This window comes from Rhagoletis pomonella, unplaced genomic scaffold (assembly GCF_013731165.1).
Source record: "Rhagoletis pomonella isolate Grant_MI unplaced genomic scaffold, Rhpom_1.0 Rhpom_scaffold_03580, whole genome shotgun sequence".
NCBI classification, from domain to species: Eukaryota; Metazoa; Arthropoda; class Insecta; order Diptera; family Tephritidae; genus Rhagoletis; species Rhagoletis pomonella.
In genome coordinates this window covers 7,571-20,992 of record NW_023462132.1, presented here as the reverse complement: position 1 = coordinate 20,992, position 13,422 = coordinate 7,571, and the positions used below count along the sequence as shown (strand labels likewise).

General features: G+C 38.2%; 1 protein-coding gene across 1 annotated transcript; it reads left to right on the top strand.

Annotated features, from left to right (window-relative positions):
- Window positions 1–228: 228 nt before the first annotated feature.
- LOC118754234 (helicase domino-like) lies at window positions 229–12,331 on the top strand. Its single transcript, XM_036489097.1, has 3 exons — window positions 229–1,071; window positions 7,217–10,264; window positions 11,094–12,331. Exons 1-3 carry the CDS (start codon window positions 1,057–1,059, stop codon window positions 11,583–11,585), a joined length of 3,555 nt encoding a protein of 1,184 aa, XP_036344990.1. The 5' UTR covers window positions 229–1,056; the 3' UTR covers window positions 11,586–12,331.
- Window positions 12,332–13,422: the final 1,091 nt, after the last annotated feature.

The window sequence follows — 13,422 nt, the reverse complement described above, 5'->3', positions numbered from 1 at the left end:
ATAATAAAAATATATAAAATAATAAAAATATATAAAATAATAAAAATTTATAAAATAATAAAAATATATAAAATAATAAAAAAATATAAAATTATAATATAAAAATAATAAAAGTATATAAAATAATAAAAATGTATAAAACAAATAAAATTCATAAAACTAAATTAAATGCAGAAAACTTTTAAAGAAACGGAAAAATTATAAAAAATAAGAAAATATAAGTATAATGTAAAAAATTAAAAAAGTAAAAATAAGAAGCCAAGATTAAGAATAACTACACACATTTTGAAAACATTTTCATCACAAAAAGTTCAGTAGCAGTCGATACTTGCGTGCGTATGTATGCACCTCTTTTCCCACTATGCAAAAACAAAAACAGCTAAAAAAAACTTCGTTGCCATTTCCAAACGGCCACAGATTTTTATTTAAATGTTTTCTTAGATTTTCGCAAAACCAACTAAAAAATTAGAAAATAATAACCGATAAATGCGAAAAAATTGCCTGCAATCGAAAATTTGCAAAGCACAAACAAAATTGTTAACTATAAATTGCACGCAACTGTTTATTGTGTTCACTAATAATTGCTAAAAAAAAGAAAAAAAATTAAAAATCAAAAATTAAAAAAATTGCAACGGTGCAAAGTAAAGTAGATAGGAGTTCCGCCACTACTTCAATGCTGTGCGTTCTAATAGTCAACTCTTCTGCTCTGCTAAAGGAAAAATTAAGAAAACAAATAGCTTTTAAAGAAAACAACACCAAAACAGATTTTAAAATTGAAGAAAGTAATATTTCATCGATATATACTTTTTTATTCTTTTCTTTCGTACGCTTCTATTCGTTCCTTGACTGACGACGTCTTCTGTTTCCCGCTCTTCTGCACTGCACTGACACTTCTGTGACCTACCGTTATGCTGATTGATTGCAAAAAAAATTTGAAATATTTTGCTCCAAAAATATATTTTGATTCCACTTTGGGGTGCCACATTTGTTCATGTGTTCGTGCGTACGTTTTCTTGCGTCATTGAAACACTACAGATTTGGATATCGGACAATACCATGGAACAAATGCCGGTAAGTCGAATATTACTGTTTATATCTATGAACTTAGTATTTATGTAGATTAATTTTAATTTATATATAAAACTCAAATACATTTTGAAAAATTTAGATAGATTATGTACATACAGTGGCGGAAAAGTATGTATATAGGGATGTGATATTTTTTATTTATTTTAATATAACACCCAATGTAAAGGAAAACAAATGTTTATTCCGAAATACATAACATAGTTGGGTTCGCCTTACATTTCCGCAGATTTCTAGCAACAGCGGTTCAGCGACTTTAAATGCATCTAAAAAGTTTAATTTTAGTGTTAAAATAGATCTAAAGTAGTGTTACTATATACTAGTTGCTTTTTTAGATCTTTCTTTAATACATTTTCTAAGTAAAGAAATACCACTTATCTGCCATTTTCTGCGGGCAATCTTTTCACACTACGTTTGCCAAATTTCTAAGCTTTCAATTGAACAAGGACTTATAACGCGATCTCGCCCGGGGATACAACAAATTCCTTAATATTCAACAACAATTAAAAAAAAAAATACTCGTGGAAAACCCGTATTTTCGTTACATTTAAATTGAACTTTTGCTTAATAAAATGGTTAAAAAAATTGAACACTTAAATGCACTATTACCTTCTGTATGCGGTTCTCCATCCCTACTTTTTAAGAATACAATGCAGAAATCAAAATATTAACTTGAAACCGTCACGATCTTTTTGGAGAGCGAAAATGTATTTATATGCAGCGTTAGAATATTCTGTTTCCGGTCAACGGTGAGCGTTCGCTGTCCAAGTTAGGAAAGTGAGGTGGACTGGGAAATGTTGTTTGGAATGTTCGCTATCGAATGTGACTAATTTTTTAAGTTTCCTTCAAAATTTTGTCAAATTGGTTTATGGCCGCCTAAATCGTTCTTACCACCCCTATGTGCGGCGTTCAATCTGCGCTCCTTTGACCAACCTCGCATAGCAGCTAAGGTGTTCTTTATTACTTCACTTAAAGGGTGAACATACCAAAACTGCGACACTTAAAAATTACTACTAGAAAGAAACTAGAAGGCTTTGAAATATTTTTTTTTTTTTAGTATAATACTTTGAAGTTTATATATGTATAATTAAAATGTTAAAATATTAGTTATTAAATTGCTCCATATGCAAGTGATCGTCGCACACGTGCCATCATCTTCTGCACGAGTGCATCATGGGCTTTACGCGACGCCTACAACCACTTGTTTTGAATTCTACGATATTTCTTACAGTTTCACCCGTCTTCTTCAATATCCCTTTCACGATTGACCAATATCACTCAATAGGACGTAGTTCTAGGCTATTGGCCACCCAATGCAGGCGCAAGGTACAAAATTGATGTTTGCATTATACCATTGCAATGTGTCCTTGGCATAGTGGCAGCTTGCCAGGTCCGGCCGGAACAGTGGTCTAGTACCATGTCTGTTGATAAGTGGCAAACGTCGCTTTTTGAGGCACTCATCCCGATAAACTTTAGCGTTCATTGTCCCGAATGTGAAATAAGGGCTGCTCTTACGGCCACAGGAACAAATAGCTTGCCAAACCATGTATGTTTTTTTTTGGAAATTTGGACTTCGTTTTCAGCTTACAGCTTTCAGGGGCATCTTGACGACTTGCAGCAGTATAAAAATCTTGACCAGCAATATATTTGAAATTTTGAAAGCAGTAGGTTTCGTCGTCCATAACAATGCATTTGTATATTGTAATTTGGGATTCATACATTTTCCGGCTGTGGAACTTCTTGAGCTTTAAAACTTCTCAATGGAGCTTTCCGCTTTACCTTTTGTACGAAAACTGCGATTTACGAACAGATTTTGCAAAAAAACGCGACGAAATCTTCGGATCTCGCGAAAACGCACTGAGGAGCTTCCGAGCACTGTTTTTATCACTTTGACCATGATCACCCCCGCTTCCAGGTTTTCTGGTAACTGCCAGACCTTCCTTGTACCGATTCAAAACCCTGCAAACTGACGAATGTTGCAGTTTTAGATTTTTAGCAATTTTACGCGCACTTAAGGCCGGATTATTTCGAGCCCTAACCGCCAAAATAACGTAAGCGACATTTTTTTCAAAATTTTCTTTTTGATGCAGAAATATTCCTAGAGCATCTAGATGCATTTCTGCATCAAAAAGAAAATTTTGAAAAAAATGTCGCTTACGTTATTTTGGCGGTTGGTTACGGCTCGATTTATAAACTCGTGCAAAATAATTTGTCTCGTTTCTAACTCGGTTGCCATTTTTAACTTAACTAGAAATCAAATTCAAATGAAATTTCTCCTACGTGAAACTAAGGTCATGGTCTACTCCTCATGGCATTTGAGTTTCAAAATATTGAAACCTTTTTAGGTGAGTTATAAGTTTCCCAAAGTGTCGCAGTTTTGGTGTGTTCACCCTTTAGTAGTTGAATGTGTTTTCCTACTGCAATTAGTACCAGATCATCCGCCCAGCGAGCTGCCTCTTATAGCGATCACTAGGCGACAAATGAAAGTGTACACTTTGTTCTAATATAATGCTCACACTTATTTTTATGAAACTTTTTTTTACATTAATTATTTATGAAAATATAGTTCATCCTATAATATACATATTAATCCAAGTTTCACCCTTTATATAAAGTTCACAAAAATTCAAAAAAAAATTCAACTTTTTATTCAGAATTGTTAGAAAATTTTGTAGTATGCAGTTTTGTTCAATTTTTTTTTTTATATAACAAGTGCAATTTACAAAAGCTGACGTTAATATTTTGAATTTTTTTTTGTTATTTTATTTCATAAGAAATTCATGCTTATATGGAAAAAAGTGCAAAAATCCGTCACCAACCAAAAAAATCATAATTTAAAAAAATCAACGGGATTGACATAAAAAAAATTCACCGAAAATTGTATTTCAAAATCTTAATGTAGTTAATTGATTAATCCTTATTAATACATATGTGTAAACTAAATGGTTCCATTTGAAAAGACAATCTTAACTAATACCCAAATATAAATATAGTGTAGTAAGTAGTATGGAGTACTAAACTTAAATTTGTTGACTTTTTTTCATGCAAATAGAGGAAGTGGGTGGAAGATCGACGTATCTCGGCAGCCAGTTCGAAAACGCCCTATTTCAGAAAACTTTTCAATAACACCCTCTCTAAGAATTCGGTTCAAAAACGCCCTATCTCAGCACATTTTCAACACATTTTTATTTGAGATAGGGCGGTTTTGAACCGAAATCTGAAATAGGGCCTTCTGAAACCAAATTCTGGGATAGGGTGTTTTTCAATCAAATTCTAATATAGGGCGTTTTCGAATTGGCTACCGAGATAGGTCGATCTTCCTCTCAGGTGTCGAAATATAACTAATACCTTCTTAGTACGAAGATATGTAGGACAGGCGTATAAAAAAAAAATTATAAATGTAAAGCAATCGTCGCCCTTATGTTATGCCAGAAGCATGAATGTGCAGATTTATCAATTTTGAGTTACTGTGTTGACTTGATTAACCTTTGGATGTCCTATGCAGCGCTGCCGAATGCGTTCGCTGGAAAATCGTCACTTTACCCAAAAAAATCGTCATTTCGGCCAAAATTATCGTAAAATTTTTGTTTATTGTATTTTTGTAACAAGATAAAAAATACAAAGGAATTACATACAATGAGTCGTCGTATGCATAAAAACTAAGCAATTGCGTTTTCTTTAAATCGCATAAATTTAACTTAAATTTATTTGAGGTTTTACACATTCGGCCCAATAAATATGACCACACATCACAAAACCAAATGGAACCCACATTGCATATGGTTTAATAAAAGTGGATTTCCAATTGTTAACGACAATTTAAAATTACAATTTAAAACACAACTGCTTGTTCTACTGGTTTGAAGTTTTGAAGATTTTGATCCAGTTTTAAAGTAGGGGTCTTCACATCGCGCTTGATACTCGGTGTTCGGTAATTTTTTCCAATGCATTTTATTTGTGTAGAATTATTTTATTATCGGTGTACCCGTTGCCGAATTATCGTGAAGGAAGCTTGATAATTTTTCTGGTAGTTGGTAAAGTGCAATCAGCTGTTCGATATTTATTCAATTTTAAATCCGCCCGCTGCCGAGGCAATTTTTTTTTAGGGAAAAAGCTACGAATCCGCTGTTGATAAACTTAGTTTACCAGGCTAACAAAGGAAAACTGAAAAGGACGTTCACAGTTGATAAAATTACCGGGTGTCAACCAGCAATTTACCAAAACTACCAAAATGGATGTGAAGACCACCCTTAGTTTAATATTAGCATTTATTAACTGATAGCTAATTTAGACTGAAAAATTCCCTCTCCTACTTTTCTAAATTTTTCAAATCAGTGTCAGCAGTGCAAATTATCGATTTGGTTATAATTCTAGAACAAAAATAATATAACTAAAAGCACTGTTGTAGAACAAAACTAGATAAATGCATGGTTTTATATTGAATTACGTTTTCACGTAACAAATTTTTTACATACACACATTTGTAATGCAGTGGAAAAACTAAAATAAAAAATCGTTATTACGGGGAAAAAATCGTCATATTTCACAATGTCAATTACATGAATGCAGAGTTAACTCTCGTAAAAAATTCAAACTTGATTTCCCAAAATTTTAATTTTTACATATTCACATTATTTTACGTTTCTGGCATGCGGGGACGATATGTACTTGGCCGATTTATTTTACAAAAATTATTTAAAAAGCAGACGTCTCGGTTGCATTGATTCTCTAACCCAAATTTTCGGTGTTAAGATGCAAAAACGTGAACATAAATTTTATAAGAAATTAAACTGACAATTTATTAAAACTAGTAGCAATCCCCGAAATTCGGGTGTATGCAGTAAAGAAATACTTCTAAAATTAAGAAATAAAATTTAAGCGTTTAGTTGAAGATTTATTTAAAGAACTTCGTGAAAGGCAACAATTAATCTTGTACTGCTAGAGGCTTCATAACCCAGAAAATTGGCGCCGTTTATGGCGAAAGGCATTTAGTATCATCTTCATCATTCAGGGTCCTTTATAATGGTCAGTGATATCCTAGGTGTTTAAAAAAGAAAGTGATGCCAACTATTTTTATTTTTTGCTTTCATGAAATATATTTCAAAACTATGAATAAGACTGTGCCACAAAAACAAAAAAAAATCAGAACACACGAATGAAACTATGGGCCAAATACAGTAAGACTGCGTTTTTAGTTTTTCACTCTGACGTCAGGATTTTTTTTCAAAGGTCTTGAAATTCTATATATGATATGATTTATTCAAAAAATTATTTAATAAAATCAGTGCAATGTAGAATAACATTATGGGTACCAAATTAAAGAGAAAATTCTGTTGAATTTAAAAACACAATAATGTGTTTTTGTTTACAAGGACGAATAGGCATTGAAAACACGCTTTTAATAAATTTTATCTTTTCAAGTTAATAAAGTTTGCAGGACGAAATTCGATGATGTGGTCGTATGTATGTACATATATTAGTCCTCAAACATTTCGCGAATAAGTTCGTGATCGAAAAAGATATTTAAGAAAACTAACGATTTTTCTAATAGATTAAAGCATTGTCTAATCAATGGTACGATTATCGAATAATAGTTTATATGGCATTTACACTATTTCTTTATTCCAGCGAGGAGTTAATAGGTATTTTCGAAGTTTTTTTAAGTACTCATGTCCCATAAATCGTAAAGTAAATACGAGATTTCCAAAATTTACTTTGTGCTTTTTGCATATATGTACATTATAACAAGCAACTAATCAAAACGTTAATTCGAGTTCATTCTTTAAAGAATCCCATAGAAAAGGGCATCCATAGCTTTTACTATCATTTTCTTGTAACTTACAATTTGTCTTTCCATGAAACCTTTTTCAGACTACTAAGAATTGTAAAAAGAGTAACATTTAAAATTAGAAAAACCTTTGTATCTTTATTTTGACCTCTCCATTAAGAAAGCAGTTGAAAAATCATTCTTGGGTTTTTGGGAAAATTTGTACCATCGATTGAATGAATTAAAGTATATTTAAGAATGTAATTATTTGAATTAATAAACATATGTATATTATTTTTACCCATGCACTTACCGTCTGGATTTATCACTAAACGATTCTCGCTTTACTTGAATTCCCCATAGATGTGGTGCCCACCCACACCGCCGCAAGATGACAACGATATCTACATCGACTACTCGCTGACATTTATGTACGAGATGACTCCCATACCAGATGCGGAACTGCCGCCCGTCTACATCAAGAAAGACTACAAGCGTTCGCGTGGCGATGCCGGTTTCCCGCTGGATGGTAGTCGGCGTCCGTTGAAAATGCGCCGTGAGGATAACTATGTTGCGCCTCGTTCACTCTTCGATCGTCCATCGGCGGCGATAGCACGCATTCGTCGTGATCTGAAGAATCAGCGTTATCGTGGCGTTTTCAAGCCGAACGTGCAAATACCCGGATTGAAACCGCAAACGCCACAAAAGCAGCTGGTGGAGCCAGAAGGCATGGCTGAGTGGACTATTTTCGAAGACATCGTGATTTTGCACGTCTTGGTCAATCTACAGGGATTGCCATGCAATTTGATGGTGCTCTCACCGGGTCATACACCCAATTGGGACTTGGTTTCGGAAATTGTGAATTTCCAATCGAAAACCTACCGTTCTCCTAAACAATGCCGTTGGCGCTATGAAATGGTAATACAGCCACGCGAAGAGGGCAAATTTGTGGAGAGCCCAAAAAAGCAGAAGAAAATGAAAGCGATGCTGAAGTCGGAGTACCTTAAGGGGCCACTGCGTTATCTACGCACTACGCTCATGTATGCGAACGACAACAACACCACCTTCACAAAGCTAATGCGCTCGCGCTTCGATTGCATCAAGGCGGCGTATCTAAAGAAGGCGCCACCACCGAAGCGTCACTTCAATACGCCGAGCCTCATGAATCCCAAACACATGGAGGTGCTGCAAGAGTTCGGCATAGTCAACTACGATCAACCCATCTCGCCATTGAATATTGCTGCCATGAAGGCGAATAAGATTCGGGAGAAACAGCGTAGTCAATGCCCACCGCCACCGCCACCAGTGCCGGCGCAGGTGGTGCCAGTGCAGCAGCAGCAACAGACACAACAGCAGACAGCCGCCACTGTGTCCCAGGTGCAAATACAGGAAATGGTTGTGCAGCAGCAACAGCAGCAGAATGTCTCCACAGGCGCAACAGCGGTACAACAAGCCAGCGCTTTACATGCGCAACAGCTACAAATCCAGCATATACCCAGCAGTAATGTGCAGGGTGTTACGCAGCAACAAACTGCAACAGCGATTGTGCTACAGCACGCTGGTTCTATGCAGCAGTCAGCCGGCACCACGACCCCCCAAACGCAGCAGCAAATTTTGCGCGCGGGTATGGGCAATACGCAGATTGTAAAGGCCATAGTGGCGCCGCAGTCGGGTTTACTCACAGCCGGACAAATGCAGCAACTGACGCAACAGGCAGCAGCCGCGGGTGCGCAACATGTACAATTGCAACAACAAGGTACTGTGGGCACCCCCTCCTCCGTCTCGGTGGTGCTGACCACTCCGGTGCAAACGTTACCATCCAATGTGCAATCGGCGCAGCAACACGCGCAGTCATCCACCGCGCAAATCGTTTCAATTTCACCCCAGACTATAGTGTCCACCGGGTCGCAGAGCGGTGGCAGCATCGTGCAGACTATACCTTCGCAGTCACTGCCGCAAGTCGTGTCCGTATCGCAGCTTGCCACTGTGGGCACTGTGCTGACCACGTCGGCCAATTTGCAGCCCAGCGCCACTGTGACGACATTGAATACATCGGCGCTACGTGCACAACGCATTGTAGCAGCAACCGCTGGCACACTACAGGATGTCGTACTCCAGCAGCGCAGCGGCAACCCCAGTCCTACTATTGTTTCCATGTCCAATTTGGGACAGAGCGTGGCGGCTGCACAATTCCAAGCGGCACAGCTTCGATTGGCATCAATGCCAGGCACTTCGCAGCAGGTCACAAAGGTGCCGGTGAGTACCTTGCAACAGAGCGCCAAGATTGCAGGCAACGTCGGCGGCAATCAGCCTGCGCACATACAACTCTATCGCCAGCGTCAGCAACTGAAGGTGCTGCAAGCCACGCCAGCCCAGGGCGGCAGCCAAACACTCGTACAAACGGCCAGTGGGCAAACAGCGCTGGTGAACGCCGCTGGCACCATTATACAAGGCAGTCTAGTGCAGACCGCTGGTGGACAAGCCACAATGCAGGTGCAAGGTCAAAAAGTAGCTGTCGCCACTGTATCGTCAGCCAATATGACAGCGGCGGCGTCAAGTGGCGGCGTTGCAACCTCCGTGGCCACAGTGCAGGTGGCGCATCAGGGCCGCACGCAATTCATTAAGCAAGTTGGCGGCAAACAAACTATAGCGCGTCAAGTGGGCGACGACATGGTGCTAGTTAAGCGACAGGTGATTGGCGCTCACCAGAAAGCGCAGGTGCTACAGCAAGGCCAGATATTCAATACGACGGCCACTTCGGCGCAAGGCACTGTACAGCTGCAGCAGCAGCAGGCACAAAGCGCTGTCGGAGGCGGTCAGCAACAATTACAGTCACAACAGCAGCAAGTGCAACAGGTGACTGCGCAACAAATAGCCACACTTGTGAAGACGTCCTCCGGCGCCGGTGTTGTGCAGCAGACCAGCGGTGGGGGTGGCGGCAGTGTAACTGTCTCAACTGGTGGTGGCCAACAAAGCACTGTGAATATGGCGCTTACGCACATCAAGCCCGGCGGTCAGATAAAGGTGACCACCTCCATGGCAAATCAGGCGCAGATGCGACAGTTGCACATGCAGCCGTTGAATATGCCGCGCAAAATCAATCGTATGACGCAGATAGCGACGGCCGCGCAGACTGGCCAGCCGGTGACCACTTCGGTGGGACAGTCACCTTCCGGCGCGACGGTAGTGCAACAGCCTAAAGGTGCCGGCAGCATGCAGACGCAATTGGTTCACATACAGAACACGAAATCGCTGCCCAGTTCAGTGACTGTGCAGCAAATACAACAGGTGATGCGACAGGGGCAGCAGGGATCGTTGGCAGCCACAGGGCTGGTCCTGAGCAAGACTAGTGTTGGACGCGTTATACCCGTTTCGGTGGCATCGCAGTCTAATCAGCGGCAAACCATACAGGTGAGGAGAAATGTGAGAAATTGCTATACAAAAACAAACTAATTTTTACAGAAAATAAATTGAATAAAAAATCCAAAGAAAAAATAAAAATGAAATATAAAAAATAAAAAAACAAATGAAACAAAAAATAAAATGGAAATCAAAGAAAAAATAAAAAAATGGAAAACCCAGCAAAAGGGGAAATTATAATAAATGTTATAAAAATAAGAAAAAACAAAAAAAGGAAATGGAAAACAAAAAAAAAGGAAATTATAATATGAAAAAATAGTATTTACAAAAAAAAAAACATGAAAAGAAATTAAAAAAATGAATAAAAATTAGATATAAAAATAATAATTATAAAAAGGAAAAACTTTAAAATCTGAAAAAATAAAATAAAAATTTTAATTTAAATAACAAAATAAACGAAATGAGAAAATAAAAAACGACAAAGCAAAAAATATAAAAGAAAAAATAAAAGTGAAAAATGTCGTAAATATAAAAAATTACAGAAAGTAGTATTTATTAGACAATTCAGAAAATATAAAACCTAATAAAAACAATAAGAAATTGAAAAAATAATACATACTAAAAAATAAAACCAAAACTGATAATAATATTAAAAATTATAAAAAATAAACAAAAACAATAAAAGAGAATTATGTATGAAAAATAAGAAATATCAAAAAATATAAATAATATAATAACATTTATAAAAATATAAGCATAACAAAAAAAGTTATGTAAAAATAGAAATCACAAAAAATTCACCAACTTAAATTATAAAAAATAAAAAATAAAAACAACAAAGTCATCAACTTTAACATCTTCAAATTTTATTCCCATGTAGGTTGTCTCCGCCGCCTCTGCACAAGCACTCGCTGCTGGTAATCTGCGCGCACACGTCACTGGCGGCCAGAACATTGCCGGCACTATTAAAGTGGGCACCAACAGCGGCAATCAATCGCAGACCCAACAAGCAATTCATCTCATACAACAACAAGTGGCAGCACAGCAGGGCCAAAGGCAAAATGCCAGTCCAGTGCGGCTACAAACAGCCGGCGGTAATTTGGTAGCGGTTGTGCAGCAACAAAACATACAGCAACAACAGCAAAATGTAGCCTCATCCAGCATTGTCAGTTCTTCAGGAGCATCGCAGGGCGAGGTGATGACCATAACGCAAACCGTTGCCACGTCAGGTGGTGGTGGCGGCCAGCAGCAGCAGCAGCAGCAGCTGCAGCAACAGCAACAACAACAGCAGCAAACACAACAGACGACCGCGCAGCAAGTGCGCACGTTGGTGAAGAAGAAAATCATGCAGATACGTAGTGAAAAGGAATAAATACCAACTACAATCTTTGTACTTACCACTAGTGGAAATTGTAGACACAAAAGTCTTCGTTGTTTATTATTTTATGAAGCAAACAAAAAACAAAAAATTATAATGGACCTATCAGGAAAAATTCGCTCGCCGTTTGTAACGGTGCTTACATTTGGTTAACAAAAAAAAAAAACACATTTAAGAGTATTACAATCATAATCGCTATGATTAGTTCTAAATAATTAAGAGAGCCTGTTCGAGGCGCATAATAAAAGCGGCATTAGTTTGTAACACTGTTGCAACCGCTCAACTGAAAAAACGTGGCTAGAAATTCTCACCGGACGTGATACTTTAATTACTTCGCGCAACCCTGCGGTTGTGATTGCAAATCGAACAAGCCCTTATTTAACCTGCATATTCACTTAAATATATTATAATATGTAGTGATATGTGTAATCAATCTGATGATAAAAATATATGCTATTCGTGTAGTTTTTAACGTAGTTTGTTAATTATCTACTAACTTAAAATTTCCCATGTTTCCATATTTTACGATTAATGAATCTAATTTTTACAATTAAACTCTACTTCACTCCTAAACTGTACACTTCACTGTAATTAAACTATAATTTTAAGTAAATATTTTTAATTAATGAATTACATTTTAAGTGAGTGTAATAACACATTGTGGTAAGCAGTACATACATACATGATTATTATCAAACTAAATTTAAATACATACATACATATACAAATCTTCTAAATCACTCAAAGGCGTTTACTTTTTTGGGCGAGGCTCATTCTTACCTCATCCCTGCCCTTGCGTCACAGATTAAAAACTTCGCGTGAACACTTTTTTCCGCCCACCTTAATAAAATGCAATGACATTGAATATGGCAAAGGGTCTAAATCAGTGAAATTCCGTTGAAAATACACCAACTACCTTTTAAACGTATTCAGCAGGGTGTCAGGTCGTTGATTGTCTTCAGTTACCTCTCAAGAGTCCATGTGGGTAAGCGGGAGTCCACTCAAAGACAGGATATCTCCTTCATAATGACCTATGATTGTAGTTGTAATAGCTTAAAAATTCTTTAGAGAGTTTTGGGAAATGCGGATGAAGTGATGGTTCATTTCCATTCACCTGGGAGTGGCCAGAGGTGTTCTTGTGCGCATGGTTCAAATCGCAGCTCACAGCGTCCGGCCGATTGGGAGCGAGCTAAAGTGTGAAGGCGTGAAACTTCGCTCCGCCCAATGAAAAGCAAAAAGCATGCTCGGATGAGACCCCCTTTTTCTGATGATGATGCCCGGCTGGTTGATGTCCCCGGGACGACTAAGGCTGACATCACCGCCATCCAAGATATGCGATGGACGGTGCAAGGCAAGGTAAGTATGGAACCTTGCGACGTCTACTATAGTTGCCACGTAACGGAGCGCAAATTCGGTATGGGATTTGTGGTGGGAGAGAGACACCGTCGCCGAGTACTGGCGCTCACCCCGGTGGACGAACGTCTAGCCACAATCCGCATCAAAACGAGACCTCAATATTTCGCTCATCTGCGCCTAAACTCCGACGGAAGAGAAGGACAAGGCGTCCAAGAATCTCTCCTATGAGCGCTTGAACAGAACATATGAGCGCTGCCCCCGGCACGATATAAAAATCGTGCTTGGCGATTTCCATGACGAAAACGTCCGATAACGGATTGAGGCTGATCAACTTCGCCGTGGACCGAAACATGGTAATATCTAGTACTAGGTACAGCATAAAAAGATACACCAAGCTACATGGCTGTTCCCAGATCGAAAAACGAGAACCCAAATCGCCCATGTAAAGTAAAGGCCTGTAAATCTTCTGCGATTC